Source organism: Scyliorhinus canicula, chromosome 29, assembly GCF_902713615.1.
Source record: "Scyliorhinus canicula chromosome 29, sScyCan1.1, whole genome shotgun sequence".
Taxonomy (NCBI): domain Eukaryota; kingdom Metazoa; phylum Chordata; class Chondrichthyes; order Carcharhiniformes; family Scyliorhinidae; genus Scyliorhinus; species Scyliorhinus canicula.
The window spans coordinates 13,160,842-13,185,417 of NC_052174.1; the positions used below are offsets into that span (position 1 = coordinate 13,160,842).

Genomic DNA, 24,576 nt, shown 5'->3' on the forward strand with positions numbered 1-24,576 from the left:
AGTGCTATTTGAAACTAGCGGATATCACGGGTGTATCCACATACACACAAGCCACTTGGGGGTACTGGCCCTTGTTGCTGAATGTTAATCCCATCAGTCACTTTATAATCTCACTGTTACTGTAACATATCACATAATCTCGGATGTCTACCATTCTAGTAAATATCCTATAAATCTAAAACAATTAAATTCCCCTGTATAATCTTCATTCTTCCAAAACTGCAGTGCCCAGAATTGGCCTTAATAATTATGCAAGTTTAACATAATTTGTTGCTTTTTAATATACCTATTTATAAAGCCACATTTTGTGCAGGTGTTTTGCTAGAACTTCAAAACAATCACCCTGGGATATCTCTGTCCCTGCATTATGTTTAAAATTATACCAGTTAGCATATTTGTCTCACTTTGTATGAAAATAAATCACGATTGAATTCCATGTTTCACTATTCGATACCCTCCTGAACTCATCTCCAAACTTTGAAATGATCTCCCTTAAGTGAAAGTCGGGGATATTGTAAATATCAAAAAACGCTGCTGGCCTAATGCTGACCACTGGGCAACAATATTGTAGATTCCCCACTCCAGCCGGAGAAGCAAATGTTCACCAACATTGTCTCCTCTCTGTCCTGTAGCCAATTTCCGGGCCTGTAATCCTATCAGTTTGCATATTGATAATGTTCACATCCCAGGAATGATGTATAACTATTTCTGCACAATTTGTCCTTTTAGGCTTTGCTGTGTTGATGTTCAGTGACGTCCAGAATTCGGATTTATGCTGCCACTTCTGTGCAACCAACCAATACCCCACAAAAGGAGGTCATCCTGCGAATACGGCTTCACAGTGCCAGGGACCCGGATTTGAATCCCGGCTTGGGTCACTGTCTGTGCGGAGTCTGCACGTTCTCCCTGTGTCTGCGTGGGTTTCCTCCGGGTGCTCTGGTTTCCTTCCACAAGTCCCTCAAGACGTGCTGTTAGGTGAATTGGACATTCTGAATTCTCCCTCTGTACCCGAACAGGCGCCGGAGTGTGGCGACTAGGGGCTTTTCACAGTAACTTCATTGCAGTGTTAGTGTAAGCCTACTTGTGACACTAATAAAGATTCTTATTTTATCCTGTCGGCTGCCACTTTAGGAGAGCCTCCAGTTAACCTTCTCACCTCTGCTCCTTCCCTATAGTCCTGCAAATGTTTTCCTGTTCCAAGTGTGTTTCTAATTCCCTGCTGAAAGTTACTACTGGGTCTGCTTCCATCACCCAGATCCTCATGACTATCAAAGCTGATTTTCCAGGGTCTGCACCATAGTTAGGGAACTTCTGCTAAATTATCCTTTGGCAATGAGGGAAAATTGAATTTTTTTTGCAAGGGACGGGGTCTCAATGTGGAGCTTTGGCCAGAAGTCAATGATTTGAAAAATCATAGGGAAGAAAGTCAATTTTTCTGGCAGGAATCGGTTTACTACCCCAGCTGTATTCAGCATGGAGGGATGGAGTCCTGGGCTGCTAACCTGGTCAGCAGGGAGGGATGGAGTCCTGGGCTGCTAACCTGGTCAGCAGGGAGGGATGGAGTCCTGGGCTGCTAACCAGGTCAGCAGGGAGGGATGGAGTCCTGGGCTGCTAACCAGGTCAGCAGGGAGGGATGGAGTCCTGGGCTGCTAACCTGGTCAGCAGGGAGGGATGGAGTCCTGGGCTGCTAACCTGGTCAGCATGGAGGGATGGAGTCCTGGGCTGCTAACCTGGTCAGCAGGGAGTAATGGAGTCCTGGGCTGCTAACCTGGTCAGCAGGGAGAGATGGAGTCCTGGGCTGCTAACCTGGTCAGCAGGGAGTCCTGGGCTGCTAACCTGGTCAGCATGGAGGGATGGACTCCTGGGCTGCTAACCTGGTCAGCAGGGAGTCCTGGGCTGCTAACCTGGTCAGCAGGGAGAGATGGAGTCCTGGGCTTCTAACCTGGTCAGCAGGGACTCCTGGGCTGCTAACCTGGTCAGCAGGGAGAGATGGAGTCCTGGGCTGCTAACCTGGTCAGCAGGGAGAGATGGAGTCCTGGGCTGCTAACCTGGCCAGCATGGAGCGTGTGGGGGAAGCATGGTTTTAGTGCCTTCTGCTCGAAATCATTCCAGGGCAAGTGTGTCTGGCTCTGCCTCATGGTCTCTGTAAGCACATAATCCTTAACCACAGCGGTACTGTGGTGTTTGCCGACTGGGTGGAAAATATGATGGCTGATTAGAGGAGCTTTCCAACCACTGTGAGAATCTCAAGTTGCACCAACTGTGCAGCTCCCTCCCCGACAGGGTGCAGCGGTTCTGGACCGTTCCCAGAAACATACCATCCGGGACATTTGCAGCTCTTGGCTGATGACAGCGGAAGAGTAACAGGGAATATCCGAGTCTCCCTGCTGTGGGCTCACCCAGGCCAAATACCCACCTCTCTGTTCTCAATCCGGGCAGATCAATTCGAGTTCTTTGATTTTAGCTGCAGCACTCGAATCCCCGAAAGTCGGCAATGAAACAGGAAGGATTAACGGAAGAGTGCGGGAATGGTGCCAAAATATACAAACCTTTATCAAAATAGTATCTTGTTGAAATAACTTTTCACAATGTACAGTAAATAAAAAAATAAATCAGACAGAACAGGTCTGTATCAATTCGTTACATCCCTCACCAGGTAGATCAGACTCCAGCCGCCCGCAAAGGCTTTCTCTTCAGGGGAAGATTACTGAGATTCTGGATGCAAACTCACCCTCAGAGTAAATACCAGGGCAGCACCCAGGAACATTCAGCAGAAAGGGACAGGGCCTCAGAACGTCACTAAGCCCTCCTCAGCCAATAAGTATGTCTGAAATATCATTCCAAACACCAATGAAATAAGGAAATGTTACATGGGGGCAGGGTCCAGCTGTGCTGCTCTCTGTGCTGAATAGTCCGCCACACTATCGAGGTTCACCCTTGACGAGTGGTAGCTGGGCTGCCAATTCCCCGATGACACCGAACCCGAACATTACTCAGTGCCCCCAAGACAAGAAATGAAGCAAATATCATCACCACCCCCAACCCCACCAAAAAAAAAATGAGCTGGAGAGCAAAAGGCTCAAAAGAAAGAGTGGGGAGGAAATCTGACTGATAGCGGATTCAGCAAATTGGGCTTCTCTCTCCACACTTGTGGAGATGTAAGACCAGGGGGAAGAGATGTTCGGGTATTTGGCAGAACAGATGGGTACTTAGGGCTACAATTCAGCAATAGCACCTTTGAAAATGGAGTTTATAATCAGAGGGTTTGAGAAATTCAAATCAGCGAAACAATGAGCGGAAAACAAAGTCTCCCTCCCTTAACCAGACAAACAGTGCACAGCAAGACTCCACAAATATGATCAATAGCAAGAGGCGAACTTCCTGCCTGGTTACCCTGCTGTTCACCAGTCTACTGCATTTTCTGTAACTAATCTGATCGCCTGATCTCTGCGGAAAATTTTTAAATCTAAACAGCATGAACTAAATGTTTTAGGAAAGGTAATGTCCAATCTTACATAAAAAAATAAATGACTCAATTAGATGATTTCAAAACACACATTCTGCCCCTTCCCCCCCTTAAAATTAAATTAACATTTTTCTTTCAACATAATTTTTTCTTGTTTTAGCCAGCTGTGACTACATATAGCCAAACCTATTTGCTACTAGGATGTCCAACTTGTCCATGATAAACAAGTTACTTCAGAAAAAACATAATTGCCCCCAGGTTTCTCTCTATCTTTCCCCCCTGCCACTCTGATACTACATTAACCCTGGACAGTTTTTCTGATCAGCCGACTCAGAACTTGACGGGTATAAAACCGGGGCCTTCAGGTAGAACGTCAATTCGTTCCCTTCATCCAGCAGGCCATTGGCAGAGATAATGATCAATCTTGAAGCAAAGTTTGCCCACACTAAAGTGATGCCCTGGGCAAGTGAGGGCCATGGATAGTACAAGTTAGATATAGAGCAGAATGTCCCATCAAACACTCCCAGGACAGGGACAGCATGGGGTTAGATACAGAGTAAAGCTCCCTCTACACTGTCCCCATCAAACACTCCCAGGACAGGTACAGCACGGGGTTAGATACAGAGTAAAGCTCCCTCTGCACTGTCACCATCAAACACTCCCAGGACAGGTACAGCACGAGGTTAGATACAGAGTAAAGCTCCCTCTACACTGTCACCATCAAACACTCCCAGGACAGGTACAGCACGGGGTTAGACACAGAGTAAAGCTCCCTTTACACTGTCCCCATCAAACACTCCCAGGACAGGTACAGCACGGGGTTAGATACAGAGTAAAGCTCCCTCTACACTGTCCCCATCAAACACTCCCAGGACAGGTACAGCACGGGGTTTGATACAGAGTAAAGCTCCCTCCACACTGTCCCCATCAAACACTCTCAGGACAGGTACAGCACGGGGTTAGATACAGAGTAAAGCTCCCTCTACACTGTCCCCATCAAACACTCCCAGGACAGGGACAGCACGGAGTTAGATACAGAGTAAAGCTCCCTCTACACTGTCCCCATCAAACACTCCCAGGACAGGGACAGCACGGGGTTAGATACAGAGTAAAGCTCCCTCTACACTGTCCCCATCAAACACTCCCAGGACAGGTACAGCACGGGGTTAGATACAGAGTAAAGCTCCCTCTACACTGTCCCCATCAAACACTCCCAGGACAGGTACAGCACGGGGTTAGATACAGAGTAAAGCTCCCTCTACACTGTCCCCATCAAACACTCCCAGGACAGGTACAGCACGGGGTTAGATACAGAGTAAAGCTCCCTCTACACTGTCCCCATCAAACACTCCCAGGACAGGTACAGCACGGGGTTAGATACAGAGTAAAGCTCCCTCTACACTATCCCCATCAAACACTCCCAGGACAGGTACAGCACGGGGTTAGATACAGAGTAAAGCTCCCTCTACACTGTCCCCATCAAACACTCCCAGGACAGGTACAGCACGGGGTTAGATACAGAGTAAAGCTCCCTCTACACTGTCCCCATCAAACACTCCCAGGACAGGTACAGCACGGGGTTAGATACAGAGTAAAGCTCCCTCTACACTATCCCCATCAAACACTCCCAGGACAGGTGTCCCATCAAACTCCCATATCCCAGTTGATTTGGATGGGGTTGGGGGGGGGGGGGGGGGTCAGAGAGTAAGGATGCGCATTCACAATTTAGGGAGGCACTATCTCTAATGAGAAGCAATCACAGAGATTGATACAGTTCCTTCGGAATCGAAACAATATTTTTTCTTTTTAGAAATCCAACACATGAAACAGCATAAACATAGATTTCAAATTCCACTGGGATCCAGAAGTGGAAGCAATCCAATCTGAGCAGATATTCCCGAGTCCAGGAAGAAAGTTAGGCCGGAATGGATCACAGAACCCGGTGCTGTGCGTAGGCACGATTGAGAACAACTTCAACCCTGCTGCCTCCTTGGTTGCAGATGTCAAGGATTAAGATGAAGAGCACCTCCTCCAGGTCTGCCGCAGATGTCAGAATGTCACCTGCCAATAAGCAAACCAATGATTTATATTTCAAATAATAATTGCTCTTCCCCTTCTTTGTTTGCTTTTCGACACCCCGTCAGCTGTGTATCTCTCTCTCACCTTTAGTGTGTTTGAGGCTGAGAGAGAGAGTTTTAACTAGTGAGGGAATCGAGGGTCACGGGGATAAGGCAGGAACGTGGAGTTGAGGATTATATCAGATCAGCCATGATCTTATTGAATGGCGGAGCGGAGTCGATGGGGCGAACGGCCTCCTGCTTCCACGTCTTAATGTCTGTGAGTCAGGAGATGTGAGCTCACAACGTGGGCGTGAGCACTCTGTAGTTAGTGGGATCTTGCTGTGATGCTTTTGGCTGTCCAGAGATTGTGAAAGGCACCCTGAGGGAATGTCACTTCCTACTTTGTTCCTTCTCCTAAATTCAACTTCCTCATCTCTCGGTGCAGGCCTGGTGAACCCCCACCTGGCTACAAGTGAAGCTAGGACGTGAGTGGTAGTGTGCTACTCGACCAGTGAGTTCATCCACCCGTGTAGCTTCCAGTATTGGTGAATAATCAGGAGGGAGACGCAAAGCAGGACAAAGCAGCCCGTTTGATGACCCCCCCCCCCACAATCCACCAATTTAAACATTCACTCCGTCCACCACCGACACACAGTGGCAGCCGTGTGAACCATCTACAAGTTGCACTGCAGCAACTCACCAAGGTTCCTTCAACAGCGCTGCCTAAACTCACAAACTCAACCACCTAAAGGGCAAGGGCAGGAAACGCTCCCCTCCAAATCACTCACCACCCTGACTGGGAAATATATCGGCCGTTCCTTCACTGTCACTGGGGCAACATCCTGGAACTCCCTCCCTAACAGCACAGTGGGTGTGCCTGCACCCCATGGACTGCAGCAGGTTCCAGAAAGTGGTTCGTTACCAACTTCTCAAGGGGCAATTCGACATGGGCAACAAATGTTGGCTTTGCCAATGATGTCTACGCTCCATGACGAATAAAGAGAGTTGCTCCAGCTCTACGTGCTGCCAGCAACTTGCATTTACATAATGCCATTAACATGGTAAAACATGCCAAGGCAGTTCAGAGATCCGGCTAGCGAGTGAAATCTGAGGGGATATATTCAGACAGGTGATCAAAATCTTGATTTGAAGTAGGTTTTAAAGTTAGTCATGAAGGACGATAGAGTTTTTAGAGGGAATCCCAGTGCTCATAGCTCAGGCAGCTGAATGCAACACCCACCAATGGTGGAGCGATGGGAATGGGATCTTTCAAAGGCCAAAATTGGGAGAGCGTGAAGACCCCAAAGAGTTGTAGAACTGGATAGAGTTACAGAGATAGGCTGAGGAGGGATTTGAACAGAAGGAGGAGAGTTTGAAATTTTTAGGGTTGCTGGGTGTTGGCACAATTTAGAAGGACAGGCGGAAGAGTTTTGCATCAGATGGGGACCAATTGCCAATGCTTCTATCACTGCCTCTGTTAACTGTGGACAGGCAGGAATCGCACCTGGAACTTTACTGACCTGAGTAAAACTTGCTGAGCCATTATGGAAAGGTCTGACCAACAGACCAATGGCATTCTCTAATTCATTCCCCATAAGATTGTAATAGACATGGGGAAAAAGCGCTCTCTCTGGCTGGGAAATGGGACCTATCTTCATCAATCCTCTTGCTCACAGGGCCGAGTTTTGCCTCCAAGGTGGTTAGGTCAAGCCAGACCCCTCTCAGTAAAAAGTGCTCAAAGACTATTTCCACTCTGGGCAGTATAAAGTAATGATAGCCCCTGGGTAAATGTCAACAAAGAGCTCCATTGAAATTGCATGACCAAATGCTTTTTTCCCCTAACCGATGCCAGTCAATCAAAGCAGACAACCAGGAGGTTTATTTTGAACCTACTGACAGGGGCATTTACAAACCTTCACATTATGACAATTAGACAGACCTTATCTGCACTTTGAGAATGTTCACTGCTACTCCAACTATTTGTGACTCCTGCAGTGCCAATCAAAGCTCTTGCAGAAGCCAGTTGGGGTCTGTTTGAATTCAGCATCGAGTTCATGGACCTGCTGAGTTTGGTCCCCCTCCAAAGCAAAAACTGGATCTGTCAGAAATGGGGGCAGGAGCCGTTTCCGGCGTTGCCGACGGGATCCAAGAAATGGAACTTGCAGATCCAGATCCGGCCACACTCCCTGTCATTTTTAATGGTTCGCAGGCTCTTTCAACACTGAAACCTGGTCAATGGGCAAACCGAGAGAAATCTTTCAAATTATGAAGCGGATCATTACGGTAAAATTGTAAAAGTTGTTTCAACTTGTGGGGAAGACCAGAACTAGAAGGCCGGAAATTTAAGAGAGTCACTAATTAATTCAATAGAGTATTCCGGAGAAACGTCTTTACCCAGAGAGCAGGGAGAATGTGGACTCGCTCCCACAGGGGAGTGGGGAGAATGTGGGACTCGCTCCCACGGGGAGTGGGGAGAATGTGGGACTCGCTCCCACGGGGAGTGGGGAGAATGTGGGACTCGCTCCCACAGGGGAGTGGGGAGAATGTGGGACTCGCTCCCACGGGGAGTGGGGATAATGTGGGACTCGCTCCCACGGGGAGTGGGGAGAATGTGGGACTCGCTCCCACGGGGAGTGGGGATAATGTGGGACTCGCTCCCACGGGGAGTGGGGAGAATGTGGGACTCGCTCCCACAGGGGAGTGGGGAGAATGTGGGACTCGCTCCCACGGGGAGTGGGGAGAATGTGGAACTCGTTCCCACGGGGAGTGGGGAGAATGTGGGACTCGCTCCCACAGGGAGTGGGGAGTATGTGGAACTCGTTCCCACAGGGAGTGGGGAGAATGTGGGACTCCCTCCCACGGGGAGTGGGGAGAATGTGGGAATCGCTCTCACGGGGAGTGGGGAGAATGTGGGACTCGCTCCCACGGGGAGTGGGGGGAATGTGGGTCTCGCTCCCATGGGGAGTGGGGAGAATGTGGGACTCGCTCCCACGGGGAATAGGGGAGAATGTGGGACTCGCTCCCAAGGGGAGTGGGGAGAACGTGGAACTCGTTCCCACGGGGATTGGGGAGAATGTGGAACTCGCTCCCGTGGGGAGAATGTGGGACCCGCTCCCACAAGGAGTGGGGGAGAATGTGGGACTCGCTCCCACGGGTAGTGGGGAGAATGTGGGACTCGCTCCCAAGGGGAGTGGGGAGAACGTGGAACTCGTTCCCACGGGGATTGGGGAGAATGTGGAACTCGCTCCCGTGGGGAGAATGTGGGACCCGCTCCCACAAGGAGTGGGGGAGAATGTGGGACTCGCTCCCACGGGTAGTGGGGAGAATGTGGGACTCGCTCCCACGGGGAGTGGGGGAGAATGTGGGACTCGCTCCCACGGGGAGTGGGGGAGAATGTGGGACTTGCTCCCACTGGGAGTGGGGGAGAATGTGGAAGTCACTCCCCACACGGAGTGGGGGAGAATGTGGGACTCGCTCCCACGGGGAGAATGTGGGACTCGCTCCCACGGGGAGTGGGGAGAATGTGGGACTCGCTCCCAGGGGGAGTGGGGGAGAATGTGGGACTCGCATCTGCAGGGAGTGGTGAGAATGTGGGACTCGCTCCCACGGGGAGCGGGGGGAATGTGGGACTCGCTCCCTCGGGGAGTGGGGAGAATGTGGGACTCGCTCCCACGGGGAGTGGGGAGAATGTGGGACTCGCACCTGCAGGGAGTGGGGAGAATGTGGAGTCTCTCCCTCGGGGAGTGGGGAGAATGTGGGACTCGTTCCCACAGGGAGTGGGGAGAATGTGGGACTCGCTCCTACGGAGAATGGGGAGAATGTGGAGCTCACTCCCACAGCGAGTGGTCGAGGTGAATAGTATAGAGGCGTTTGAGGGGAGATGCTGAATAAACACATGAGGGACAGAAGAATAGATGGCTATGACGGGGGGGGGGATGAGATTGGGAACATCACATGCAGCATAAGCAGCGGTGTGTGTTAGTGGCATTGGTGGTCTGTTTCTCTGACCTCAATGTAATTTCGAGGATAACAGATGCTGAGTGTGGACCGAGATGAAGTATCAGTGGACGTTGGAACTTGTGCTCAGTGAGAGTCATTGAGTCATTGCTAGAAGGAAGACTTACCAGGAGAAGGTGGAGAACTCTCCACACTCACTGTATCAATGTGACAGGGCTCTTTGGATGCTGGTCCTCCATGAGCCAAGATGGAGATCAGCGTGTTGTTGTGCTTGGCAGGGTACATAGCTCTGTGATCCAAACTGGAAACGATAGGGAGAAAGATGCTGTCCAAAGACAGCTCTTCATTTAGGCCTGGAAGTGAGAGGGGATAAATTAATTCAGATTCTGCTTCAACCTTCCTCGTCCCCAGCTGCCAGAAATTGCTTCCAGTCTTTGCTTCATTCATTTCAGCTGCTGGTTGGATACGATCACCCTGGACTGGGGAAGACAAGGTTGCTGCTCCTGATCATTATCAAAACCATCCTCACCAATCGCTTGGATAGTACAGAGACAGATATGCTCAGTTCAAACATTTCGCCATAGACTGGTGTCCAATACTAATCCCACTGCCCTGCATTCTCCCCAAAAACTGGTGCCCAATACTAATCCCACTGTCCCATCCTCTCCCTATAGACTGGTGCCCAATACTAATCCCACTGTCCCACCCTCTCCCTATAGACTGGCGCCCAATACTAATCCCACTGTCCCACACTCCCTATAGACTGCTGCCCAATACTAATCCCACTGTCCCACCCTCTCCCTATAGACTGGTGCCCAATACTAATCCCACTGTCCCACACTCCCTATAGACTGGTGCCCAATACTAATCCCACTGTCCCACCCTCTCCCTATAGACTGGTGCCCAATACTAATCCCACTGTCCCACACTCTCCCTATAGACTGGTGCCCAATACTAATCCCACTGTCCCACCCTCTCCCTATAGACTGGTGCCCAATACTAATCCCACTGTCCCACACTCTCCCTATAGACTGGTGCCCAATACTAATCCCACTGTCCCACACTCTCCCTATAGACTGGTGCCCAATACTAATCCCACTGTCCCACCCTCTCCCTATAGACTGGTGCCCAATACTAATCCCACTGTCCCACACTCTCCCTATAGACTGGTGCCCAATACTAATCCCACTGTCCCACACTCCCTATAGACTGGTGCCCAATACTAATCCCACTGTCCCACCCTCTCCCTATAGACTGGTGCCCAATACTAATCCCACTGTCCCACCCTCTCCCTATAGACAGCTGCCCAATACTAATCCCACTGTCCCACACTCTCCCTATAGACTGGTGTCCAATACTAATCCCACTGTCCCACCCTCTCCCTATAGACTGGTGCCCAATACTAATCCCACTGTCCCACCCTCTCCCTATAGACTGGTGCCCAATACTAATCCCACTGTCCCACCCTCTCCCCATAGACTGGCGCCCAATACTAATCCCACTGTCCCACCCTCTCCCTATAGACTGGTGCCCAATACTAATCCCACTGTCCCACACTCTCCCTATAGACTGGTGCCCAATACTAATCCCACTGTCCCACACTCTCCCTATAGACTGGTGCCCAATACTAATCCCACTGCCCCACACTCCCTATAGACTGGTGCCCAATACTAATCCCACTGTCCCACCCTCTCCCTATAGACTGGTGCCCAATACTAATCCCACTGCCCCACACTCCCTATAGACTGGTGCCCAATACTAATCCCACTGTCCCACACTCTCCCTATAGACTGGTGCCCAATACTAATCCCACTGTCCCACCCTCTCCCTATAGACTGGTGCCCAATACTAATCCCACTGTCCCACACTCTCCCTATAGACTGGTGCCCAATACTAATCCCACTGTCCCACACTCTCCCTATAGACTGGTGCCCAATACTAATCCCACTGTCCCACCCTCTCCCTATAGACTGGTGCCCAATACTAATCCCACTGTCCCACACTCCCTAAAGACTGGTGCCCAATACTAATCCCACTGTCCCACACTCTCCCTATAGACTGGTGCCCAATACTAATCCCACTGTCCCACACTCTCCCTATAGACTGGTGCCCAATACTAATCCCACTGCCCCACACTCCCTATAGACTGGTGCCCAATACTAATCCCACTGTCCCACACTCTCCCTATAGACTGGTGCCCAATACTAATCCCACTGCCCCACACTCCCTATAGACTGGTGCCCAATACTAATCCCACTGTCCCACACTCCCTATAGACTGGTGCCCAATACTAATCCCACTGTCCCACCCTCTCCCTATAGACTGGTGCCCAATACTAATCCCACTGTCCCACACTCCCTATAGACTGGTGCCCAATACTAATCCCACTGTCCCACCCTCTCTCTATAGACTGGTGCCCAATACTAATCCCACTGTCCCACTCTCTCCCTATAGACTGGTGCCCAATACTAATCCCACTGTCCCACACTCTCCCTATAGACTGGTGCCCAATACTAATCCCACTGTCCCACACTCCCTAAAGACTGGCGCCCAATACTAATCCCACTGTCTCACACTCTCCCTATAGACTGGTGCCCAATACTAATCCCACTGCCCCACACTCCCTATAGACTGGTGCCCAATACTAATCCCACTGCCCCACACTCCCTATAGACTGGTGCCCAATACTAATCCCACTGTCCCACCCTCTCCCTATAGACTGGTGCCCAATACTAATCCCACTGTCCCACACTCCCTATAGACTGGTGCCCAATACTAATCCCACTGTCCCACACTCTCCACATAGACTGGCACCCAATACTAATCCCACTGTCCCACCCTCTCCCTATAGACTGGCACCCAATACTAATCCCACTGTCCCACTCTCCCTATAGACTGGTGCCCAATACTAATCCCACTGTCCCACACTCTCCACATAGACTGGCACCCAATACTAATCCCACTGTCCCACACTCCCTATAGACTGGCACCCAATACTAATCCCACTGTCCCACTCTCTCCCCATAGACTGGTATCTATACTAATTCACTGCGCCTTGCTCTTTTACAGATTAGTTATAATCCCAAAGCTGCTTTGTACCAGCAGAACTGTTTAGGTTTAGGAGCCCCTACACAAGCTGCCCACATGTGCGGATAACAGCAGTGAAACCTTAACCCTGTTTCCCAAGCCCCCCTTTACCTAAAATGGTGACAGTGTAATATCCATGGTAACAGGATGGTTCGCAGTGGTCGAGATCCTCTATCTGATCAGCTGGGGTACCAGAGAAGATGGAGGGCTGCAGACCAAATGTTTGGAGGAGGAAGGCCTTGTCCCTGAAGTGGAATCGGCGAGCCACCATCTGCGAGATGTCTCCGCGGTGGGGAAGGTGCTCTGGCTGTGATGAGCAGTCGGCCGAGTGAGCCATGGGCAGGGCTGAGCAGGGGCTCACTGTGGCCTCCTCCACATCCTCGGAGTCCGTGTGGAATTCCTGGCAAGCCTTGGCAAAGCTCAGATCTTTGAAAGAAGGAAGACTGCGTTCAGACCACTCTACTTTCACACGGTACACTCCTTATCTACAATAGTTTACTCTAGCAATGCTCTTACTGCTGTGTCAGTACATTAGCAGCCATGTTGGGTACATTACAATGCCACAATCAGCCATGTTGTACACATTACAATGCCACAATCAGCCATGTTGTGTACATTACAATGCCACAATCAGCAGCCATGTTGGGTACATTACAATGCCACAATCAGCAGCCATGTTGGGTACATTACAATGCCACAATCAGCAGCCATGTTGTGCACATTACAATGCCACAGTCAGCAGCCATGTTGGGTACATTACAATGCCACAATCAGCAGCCATGTTGTGTACATTACAATGCCACAATCAGCAGCCATGTTGTACACATTACAATGCCACAATCAGCAGCCATGTTGTGTACATTACAATGCCACAATCAGCAGCCATGTTGGGTACATTACAATGCCACAATCAGCAGCCATGTTGGGTACATTACAATGCCACAATCAGCAGCCATGTTGGGTACATTACAATGCCACAATCAGCAGCCATGTTGGGTACATTACAATGCCACAATCAGCAGCCATGTTGTGTACATTACAATGCCACAATCAGCCATGTTGGGTACATTACAATGCCACAATCAGCCATGTTGGGTACATTACAATGCCACAATCAGCAGCCATGTTGTGTACATTACAATGCCACAATCAGCCATGTTGGGTACATTACAATGCCACAATCAGCAGCCATGTTGTGTACATTACAATGCCACAGTCAGCCATGTTGGGTACATTACAATGCCACAGTCAGCAGCCATGTTGGGTACATTACAATGCCACATTCAGCAGCCATGTTGGGTACATTACAATGCCACAATCAGCAGCCATGTTGGGTACATTACAATGCCACAATCAGCAGCCATGTTGTGTACATTACAATGCCACAATCAGCCATGTTGGGTACATTACAATGCCACAATCAGCAGCCATGTTGTGTACATTACAATGCCACAATCAGCCATGTTGGGTACATTACAATGCCGCAATCAGCAGCCATGTTGGGTACATTACAATGCCACAGTCAGCAGCCATGTTGGGTACATTACAATGCCACAATCAGCAGCCATGTTGGGTACATTACAATGCCACAATCAGCAGCCATGTTGGGTACATTACAATGCCACAATCAGCAGCCATGTTGTACACATTACAACACCACAGTCAGCAGCCATGTTGGGTACATTACAATGCCACATTCAGCAGCCATGTTGGGTACATTACAATGCCACAATCAGCAGCCATGTTGGGTACATTACAATGCCACAATCAGCCATGTTGGGTACATTACAATGCCACAATCAGCCATGTTGGGTACATTACAATGCCACAGTCAGCAGCCATGTTGGGTACATTACAATGCCACATTCAGCAGCCATGTTGGGTACATTACAATGCCACAATCAGCAGCCATGTTGTACACATTACAACACCACAGTCAGCAGCCATGTTGGGTACATTACAATGCCACAATCAGCAGCCATGTTGGGTACATTACAATGCCACAATCAGCAGCCATGTTGTACACATTACAATGCCACAATCAGCAGCCATGTTGTGTACATTACAATGCCACAATCAGCAGCCATGTTGTACACATTACAATGCCACAATCAGCAGCCATGTTGGGTACATTACAATGCCACAATCAGCAGCCATGTTGGGTACATTACAATGCCACAATCAGCAGCCATGTTGGGTACATTACAATGCCACAATCAGCAGCCATGTTGGGTACATTACAATGCCACAATCAGCAGCCATGTTGGGTACATTACAATGCCACAATCAGCCATGTTGGGTACATTACAATGCCACAGTCAGCAGCCATGTTGGGTACATTACAATGCCACAATCAGCAGCCATGTTGTGTACATTACAATGCCACAATCAGCCATGTTGTGTACATTACAATGCCACAATCAGCCATGTTGGGTACATTACAATGCCGCAATCAGCAGCCATGTTGGGTACATTACAATGCCACAGTCAGCAGCCATGTTGGGTACATTACAATGCCACAATCAGCAGCCATGTTGGGTACATTACAATGCCACAATCAGCAGCCATGTTGTACACATTACAATGCCACAATCAGCAGCCATGTTGGGTACATTACAATGCCACAGTCAGCAGCCATGTTGGGTACATTACAATGCCACAATCAGCAGCCATGTTGTACACATTACAACACCACAGTCAGCAGCCATGTTGGGTACATTACAATGCCACATTCAGCAGCCATGTTGGGTACATTACAATGCCACAATCAGCAGCCATGTTGGGTACATTACAATGCCACAATCAGCCATGTTGGGTACATTACAATGCCACAATCAGCCATGTTGGGTACATTACAATGCCACAGTCAGCAGCCATGTTGGGTACATTACAATGCCACATTCAGCAGCCATGTTGGGTACATTACAATGCCACAATCAGCAGCCATGTTGTACACATTACAACACCACAGTCAGCAGCCATGTTGGGTACATTACAATGCCACAATCAGCAGCCATGTTGGGTACATTACAATGCCACATTCAGCAGCCATGTTGGGTACATTACAATGCCACAATCAGCAGCCATGTTGTACACATTACAATGCCACAATCAGCAGCCATGTTGTACACATTACAATGCCACAATCAGCAGCCATGTTGTGTACATTACAATGCCACAATCAGCAGCCATGTTGTACACATTACAATGCCACAATCAGCAGCCATGTTGGGTACATTACAATGCCACAATCAGCAGCCATGTTGGGTACATTACAATGCCACAATCAGCAGCCATGTTGGGTACATTACAATGCCACAATCAGCAGCCATGTTGTATACATTACAATGCCACAATCAGCAGCCATGTTGGGTACATTACAATGCCACAATCAGCAGCCATGTTGGGTACATTACAATGCCACAATCAGCAGCCATGTTGGGTACATTACAATGCCACAATCAGCCATGTTGGGTACATTACAATGCCACAATCAGCCATGTTGGGTACATTACAATGCCACAATCAGCAGCCATGTTGGGTACATTACAATGCCACAATCAGCAGCCATGTTGGGTACATTACAATGCCACATTCAGCAGCCATGTTGGGTACATTACAATGCCACAATCAGCAGCCATGTTGTACACATTACAATGCCACAATCAGCAGCCATGTTGTACACATTACAATGCCACAATCAGCAGCCATGTTGGGTACATTACAATGCCACAATCAGCAGCCATGTTGGGTACATTACAATGCCACAATCAGCAGCCATGTTGGGTACATTACAATGCCACAGTCAGCAGCCATGTTGGGTACATTACTGTACATGCTGTATGCTGTACTAATCCCAAACAAAATGCTGCGGCCTGTATGACGACTCCGACCCCACCCGACATGTGCGACTCATGGGGGCGGCCATCTTGGCAATCCTCCTCCATGCGGCCGGCCATGCGCGACTCATGGGGGCGGCCATCTTGGCAATCCTCCTCCATGCGGCCTGCCATGTGCGACTCATGGGGGCCGCCATCTTGGGCTCCATCCTCTTCAACCTCTAATACTCACCTCGAAGACTACGACCTCAGCGGAGAGTCATCACGGGGCCACTCCAGCACAGCTGATCAAGCCGCCGACTACCCGCAACTCAGCGCGGTCACGTTGGACCAGTCGCGTCCGAAACACCTCCGCAACTCGATGATGGCCGTTAAAATCAACAGGTACAGTACACTGTGCCTCTTCGATTCCGGGAGCACCGAGAGCTTCGTACACCCAGATCTGGTAAGACGCTGTTCGCTCCCTATTTTCCCTGCACGGCAAACTATCTCCCTCGCTTCGGGCTCACACTCCGTTCACCTCCAAGGGCGCACGGTCGCGACCCTAATGATTCAGGGCACCAGCTACTTGAACTTCCAGCTATACGTACCCCCCGAACTCTGCGCCCCACTCTTACTGGGACTCGACTTCCAGTGCAACCTCAAAAGTCTCACACTCAGCTTCGGCGGGCCCCTACCTCCACTCACTATCTTCAGTCTAGCGACGCTAAAAATCGACCCCCCTCCACTCTTTGCTAACCTCACTCCGGACTGCAAACCCGTAGCCACTCGCAGCAGGCGGTACAGCCTGCAGGACAGGGTGTTTATCAGAACCGAGGTCCATAGGCTCTGACGTGAGGAGGTCATAGAGGCCAGTAACAGCCCCTGGAGAGCTCAGGTGGTGGTCGTCAAGACCGGGGAAAAATTCCGAATGGTTCACGCTCCTCGATGCGTACCCCCTTCCCAGGATTGCAGACATGGTGAATCAGATCGGCCAGTACCGCATTTTCTCCACGGTGGATCTGAAGTCTGCATACCACCAGCTCCCAATCCGCCCAGAGGACCGCCACTACACGGCGTTCGAGGCAGATGGCCGCCTCTTCCATTTCCTTCGGGTCCCCTTTGGCATCACGAATGGGGTCTCAGTGTTCCAACGAGCAATGGACCGAATGGTGGACCAGTCCGGGCTGCGGGCCACGTTTCCGTACTTGGATAACGTCACCATCTGCGGCCATGATCAGCAGGACCACGACGCTAACCTCCACCGATTTCTCCAAACTGCCCAGAAACTTAGCCTCACGTATAACACGGAGAAATGCGTTTTCCGCACGACCAGGCTAGCCATCCTCGGCTATGTCGTGGAAAACGGAGTCCTGGGCCCCGACCCAGACCGTATGCGCCCCCTCTTACAACTCCTTCTCCCTCATTGTCCCAGGGCCCTCAAAAGGTGCCTGGGATTCTTCTCGTATTATGCCCAGTGGGTCCCTCAGTATGCGGACAAAGCCCGCCCACTATTTAAGGCCACATTCTTTCCTCTATCAGCTGAGGCTCACCAGGCTTTCACCTGCATCAAGGAGGACATCGCCAAAGTGGCCATGCGGGCGGTGGATGAATCCGTCCCCTTCCAGGTGGAGAGCGACGCCTCAGAGGTCGCTCTCGTCGCCACTCTGAACCAGTCGCCTTTTTCTCCCGAACCCTCTCCGCTTCGGAACTTCGACACTCCTCAGTCGAAAAGGAAGCACAAGCCATCGTGGAAGCTATAAGACACTGGAGGCACTACCTCGCAGGTAGGAGGTTCACCCTCATCACCGACCAAAGATCGGTTGCCTTCATGTTTGACAACTCACAAAGGGGCAAAATTAAAAATTAGAAAATTCTGCGGTGGAGGATCGAACTCTCCACCTACAAGTACAATATTGTGTATCGACCGGGGAAGCTCAACGAGCCTCCAGATGCCCTGTCCCACGGCACGTGCGCCAGCGCGCAAGACGACCGCCTGAAAGCCATCCACAACGGCATCTGCCACCCGGGGGTCACCCGGCTCGCCCACTACATCAAAGCCCGAAATCTGCCTTTCTCCACCGAGGAGGTAAAAGCCATCACCAGGGATTGCCCGATCTGCGCGGAGTGCAAACCGCACTTCTATAGACCAGACAGGGCCCACCTGGTAATGGCATCCCGGCCCTTTGAACGCCTGAGCATCGATTTCAAAGGGCCACTCCCCTCGACCAATCGGAATGTGTACTTCCTGAATGTCATCGACGAGTTCTCCCGCTTTCCCTTTGCTATCCCGTGCCCCGATATGACCTCCCACACAGTCATCAGAGCCTTGCACAGTGTCTTCACCCTGTTCGGGTTCCCCAGCTACATACACAGCGACAGGGGTTCGTCCTTTATGAGCGACGAGCTGCGTCAGTACCTGCTCGACAAGGGCATCGCCTCGAGCAGGACTACCAGCAACAACTCCAGGGGGAACGGGCAGCTGGAGAGGGAGAACGCAACGGTCTGGAAGACCGTCCTACTGACCCTCCAGTCCAGGAATCTCCCGACCTCCCACTGGCAGGAGGTCCTCCCCAACGCACTCCATGCTATTAGGTCCCTCCTGTGCACAGCCACCAATCAGAACCTGCATGAACGGCTATTTGTTTTTTCTAGGGGCACTACCACGGGGGTTTCGCTCCCAGCATGGTTGAAGACACCGGGCCCGGTTCTCCTCCGGAAGCACGTCCGGGCACACAAAACTGATCCACTCGTAGAAAGAGTGCTCCTACTCCACTCGAACCCCCAATACGCTTTCATCGAATACCCTGACGGCCGTCAGGACACTGTTTCCCTCCGGGACCTGGCGCCTGCAGGATCCAACTTCACCACCACTACCACCGAGGTACCGCTCACATTACACCCCACCCAACCCTCCGCGTCCCAAACTAATCCCCCTGCCCCACTCTCTCCCCATAGCCCTGTATCAATCCCCAAACTATCCCACTGCCCTGCACTCTCTGTAGCCCTGTATCAATGCCCAAACTAATCCCACTGCCCCGCTCTCTCCCCATAGCCCTGTATCAATCCCCAAACTATCCCACTGCCCCGCTCTCTCCCCATAGCCCTGTATCAATCCCAAAATAATCCCACTGCCCCGCTCTCTCCCCATAGCCCTGTATCAATCTCAATCTAATCACATTGCTCTGCTCACCCCATAGCCCTGTATCAATCCCCAAACTATCCCACTGCCCTGCACTCTCTGTAGCCCTGTATCAATGCCCAAACTAAACCCACTGTCCCGCTCTCTCCCCATAGCCCTGTATCAATCCCCAAACTAATCCCACTGCCCCGCTCTCCCCATAGCCCTGTATCAATCCCCAAACTATCCCACTGCCCTGCACTCTCTGCAGCCCTGTATCAATCCCAAACTAATCCCACTGCCCCACTCTCTCCCCATAGCCCTGTATCAATCCCCAAACTAATCCCACTGCCCCACTCTCCCCATATCCCTGTATCAATCCCCAAACTAATCCCACTGCCCCACTCTCTCCCCATAGCCCTGTATCAATCCCCAAACTATCCCACTGCCCTGCACTCTCTGTAGCCCTGTATCAATCCCCAAACTAATCCCACTGCTCCACTCTCTCCCCATAGCCCTGTATCAATCCCCAAACTAATCCCACTGCTCCACTCTCTCCCCATAGCCCTGTATCAATGCCCAAACTAATCCCACTGCCCCACTCTCTCCCCATAGCCCTGTATCAATCCCCAAACTAATCCCACTGCCCTGCTCTCTCCCCATAGCCCTGTATCAATCCCAAATCAATCCCACTGCCCCGCTCTGTATCAATCCCCAAACTAATCCCACTGCCCCACTCTCTCCCCATAGCCCTGTATCAATCCCAAAGTAATCTCACTGCCCCACTCTCCCCCCCATAGCCCTGTATCAATCCCAAACTAATCCCACTGCCCTGCTCTCTCCCCATAGCCCTGTATCAATCCCAAATCAATCCCACTGCCCCGCTCTGTATCAATCCCCAAACTAATCCCATTGCCCCGCTCTCTCCCCATAGCCCTGTATCAATCCCCAAACTAATCCCACTGCCCCGCTCTCTCCCATAGCCCTGTATCAATCCCACTGGGGCTCCTCCTGTATTACAAGATTCATTATTCAGTATAACAATCCCAAACTAATCCTCATTTTATCTACTTTTTTCCCTGACAACTACATCAGACTGTTGGGACCTTTGCACCAACAGATATCTCTAACTTGAGCCTCTCTCAATAACCTGCCTAATCCCGTTTTGGGGTAGCAGAGGAGTGGATTAGCTCTTTTCCCAGATGCGTTTAGATGCTTAGAGGGAAAGTGATTGTTACTCTCTCCAGCCTGGGGTAATAATAATAATCTTTATTATTGTCACAAGTAGGCTGACATCAACACTGCAATGAAGTTACTGTGAAAAGCCCCTAGTCGCCACACTCCGGCGCCTGTTCGGGCACACAGAGGGAGAATTCAGGATGTCCAATTGATCTAACAGCACGTCTTTCGGGACTAAAGGGAGGAAACCGGAGCACCCGGAGGAAACCCACAGACACGGGGAGAATGTTCAGATTCCTCACAGATAGTGACCCAAGTCGGGAATCAAACCCGAGACCCTGGCGCTGTGAAGTAACAGTGCTAACCACCGTGCCACCCTAATCATTGAGCTCGCTCACTGTGCCATTGCTGCCACTACAACAGACTGACTGAAGCAACTTCCAGCAGTGCGCCACTCTCTCGGTACTGGCACTGACAGTGGTGTCGCCAGGTTTTTGGAGTGGGACTTGAACTCATGCCTAGTTAGAGATGCGATTACTGCGCACAGAGTCATGGCTGAGCTAATCACAGAATAAAGCACTGGGGATGGCAAAGAGGCAGCTGTGTATTCAAACCTCGCACAGGACTTCCAGCACGGTTCATAGCCCTCTCACATGTTGGTGAACGGTGGGTCACAGTATGATCCTGGCTACTCGATCCTGTGTCGTTACGGAGTCTAGGCGAAACAGGAACCAGTTAGATGGTGCTCGTCACTTGCTACATTCTCTAACCGCTTCATAGGGAAGGTTCCAATCAGCGCAACTCTCAGTGTTAAAACAAAATCAGCGGCGATCGTACAGTTTTCTAACCCCCACCCCCCCGAGTTGTGGTCTCTCCCACAGCTATCTGTCTCAGCTATTTCATGTGATTTCAAGTTCCAAAGGAAAAGGGAAAGTTAAAACGGAGCTTCCACTGCCGTCTGGGAATGTGGATGCAGGAGAAGGCCATTCAGCCTCTCGAGCCCGCTCTATCGTTTAACTAAATCGTGGCTGATTTTCTACCACAACGCCACCTTCTTACATTATTCCCGTATCCCCTGATGTCATTGGCATCTAGAAACCGACTGATCTCTGCTTTGAACTTTCTCAATGACTGAGACTCCACAGCTCACTGGGGGAGATTCACCACAATCTGACTGAAAAAGATCCTTCCTCATCTTAGTCTTAAATCCTAGACTTCCTACAGTGCAGAAGGAGGCCATTTGGTCCATTGAGTCTGCACCAACCCTCGGAAAGAGCGCTCTACCTAGGCCCACTCCCCTTCCTATCCCTGTAACCCCATCTAACCTGTTTGGACACTAAGGGCAATTTATCACGGCCAATCCATCTAACCTGCACATCTTTGGACTGTGGGAGGAAACCGGAGCACCCAGAGGAAACCCACGCAGACACGAGGAGAACCTGCAGACTCTGTACAGACAGACACCCAAGGCCAGAATTAAACCAGGATCCCTGATGCTGTGAGGCAGCAGTGGTAATCCACTGCACCGCCCTGAGCTCTCAAATCAGTCTTAAATCAGTCTCTTTTTCTCAGGCTGTGTCCCCTGTTTCTTGACCCTCCCTTGACCAGGGGAAACATCCGTCTTCTATCCACCCTGTCGCACCCTGTGCACTTCAATAAGGTCACCTCTCATTCTTCAAAACCTTCAAGAATACAAGGAAGCCTCCTCAATCTTACCTCGTCCGACAATCCCCGCTAGATTAGTCTGCTGAACCTACATTACTCTCATCTAGGGCCAGTATATCCTTTCTTAGGTAGGATGCCAAAGCTGCACACAATGGTGTGGTTTCACCAAGGCTGTGTATAATTACAGCAAGACCTCCTCACTCCTGTCCTCAAATTCCCTTTCAATAAAGACTAACAACCTTCCCAATTGCTTGTTGCAGCTGCCCGCTAGCTTTCAGTAAGTCACGGCCAAGAACACCCAGGTTCCTTTGAGCACCAACACTTCCCAATCCCTCCCCGTTTAAGATACTCGGCCTTTCTGTTTTCCCTGCCAAAGTTGATAATTTCACATTTCTTCACATTATATTCCAGCTGCCATTTTGTGCCTATTCACTCAGCCTAGTGAAATCCCCCTGAAGCCTCTGTGAAATCTCTTCAGGGATCACACTTCCACCACGTTTTATATCATCAGCAAACTTAGAAATGTTAATTTAATATAGATCTTGATTTCCAAATCACTGATATAGATTGTAATTTCCAAATCACTGATATAGATCGTGATTTCCAAATCATTGATATAGATTATGATTTCCAAATCACTGATATAGATCATGATTTCCAAACCATTGATATAGATTGTGATTTCCAAATCATTGATATAGATTATTATTTCCAAATCACTGATATAGATTATGGCTTCCAAATCATTGATACAGATTGTGATTTTCAAATCACTGATATAGATGGTGACTTCCAAATCATTGATATAGACTGTGATTTCCAAATCACGAATATAGATTATTATTCCCAAATCACTGATATAGATTGTGACTTCCAAGTCATTGATATAGAGCGTGATTTCCAAATAATTGATATAGATTATGATTTTCAAATCATTGGTATAGATTGTGATTTCCAAATCATTGGTATAGATTTTCATTTCCAAATCATTGGTATAGATTGTGATTTCCAAATCATTGGTATAGATTGTGATTGGTTGGGGTCCAAGCACTGATCCTTGCTGTGTCCCACGAGTTGTAGCCTGCCACCAAAGAATGATCAGTTAATTGCTATTCTCCTATCAGCCAATTTTCAAACTCACCAGTATATTACCCCCAGCCCCTTGTGCTCTATTTATTTACTACCCTCTTCTATCAAAACCCAAATTCATCACATCCATCGAGGTCTACAGCACAGAAAAGGACCTTCAGCCCATTGTGTCTGTGCCGGCCAAAAACAACTAACTATTCTAATCCTATTTCCCAGCACTTGGCCCATAGCCATGGCTGCCCTGGGATCGCAAGCGCACATTTAAATATTTCTTCAATGTTATGAGTGTCTCTGCCCCCACCACCCTTTCAGGCAGCGAGGTACAGACTCCTCCAGCCTCTGGCTAAAGGTTTTTCCCTCACAACCTTGCTGTGTCGCTCGATATCCAGGGCTCAATAGATTTGTTGTCTGCCTTGGTTATCTAAAAGTAAGTCCAGGACCGCCCCCTCTCTTGTAGCTCCTTCTACATACTGGCTTAAAAAGTTCTTCTGATATCATTTTAAGAATTCGGCTTCCTCTAAATCTTTCACACAATGGCTAACCCAGTTAACATTGGGGAAGTTGAAATCCCCACTACCCTATTACTTTTACACTTCTCTGAAATTTGCCTACATATCTGCTCTTATATTTCTCTTGGACTGTTAGGGAGTCTGTAGAGCACTCCCAGCAATGTGATTGCTCCTTTTTGCTTTTAAGTTCTACCCATCTTGCTTCATTTGAAGAGCCCTCTAAGATGTCGTCTCTCCTTACTGCTGTCATGGATTCCCTGATCAGAATTGCAACACCTCCTTCTCTTTTACCTCCTTCCAAATCACTGGAAGGATGTTCCCCATCTAACCTGGAGATCCCATATCCTGGAATGTTGAACTGCCAATCCTGACCCTCTCTCAACCATGTCTCAATGACATCATACCTCTGTGTTATAAATTATGTCCTCAACTCATCTGCCTTGTTTGTCAGACTCCTTGCATTCAAATAAATACCATCCTATCTTGCCAAACTCCCTTTGACTTAACTAGTGGAGGAATTCTATGTCTTCCTTGACTCACCTGATGCCTCTTCTAATTTTGGCTGTGCATCTATCCTTGCTGAACCTTCTCTCAGGATCCCAGGCCCCTGCCAAGTTAGTTTAAA

General features: G+C 49.7%; 1 protein-coding gene across 3 annotated transcripts in view; it reads right to left on the minus strand.

Annotated features, from left to right (window-relative positions):
- Positions 1-5,235: 5,235 nt before the first annotated feature.
- Positions 5,236-24,576, minus strand: part of LOC119958375 (RPA-related protein RADX-like) — a 47,033-nt gene continuing 27,692 nt past the window's right edge. For 2 of the 3 annotated variants that reach the window (XM_038786861.1, XM_038786860.1), the window contains 4 exons: positions 21,303-21,403; positions 12,682-12,996; positions 9,651-9,836; positions 5,236-5,527 (listed from right to left, as the gene is read on the minus strand). In XM_038786861.1, the coding sequence (XP_038642789.1) occupies positions 5,397-5,527; positions 9,651-9,836; positions 12,682-12,996; positions 21,303-21,403 (733 nt within the window). In that variant the 3' untranslated portion in view covers positions 5,236-5,396. Of the gene's footprint in view, positions 5,528-9,650; positions 9,837-12,681; positions 12,997-21,302; positions 21,404-24,576 lie in introns of those variants that run through there. The other variant, XR_005459020.1, reaches the window with a different exon arrangement.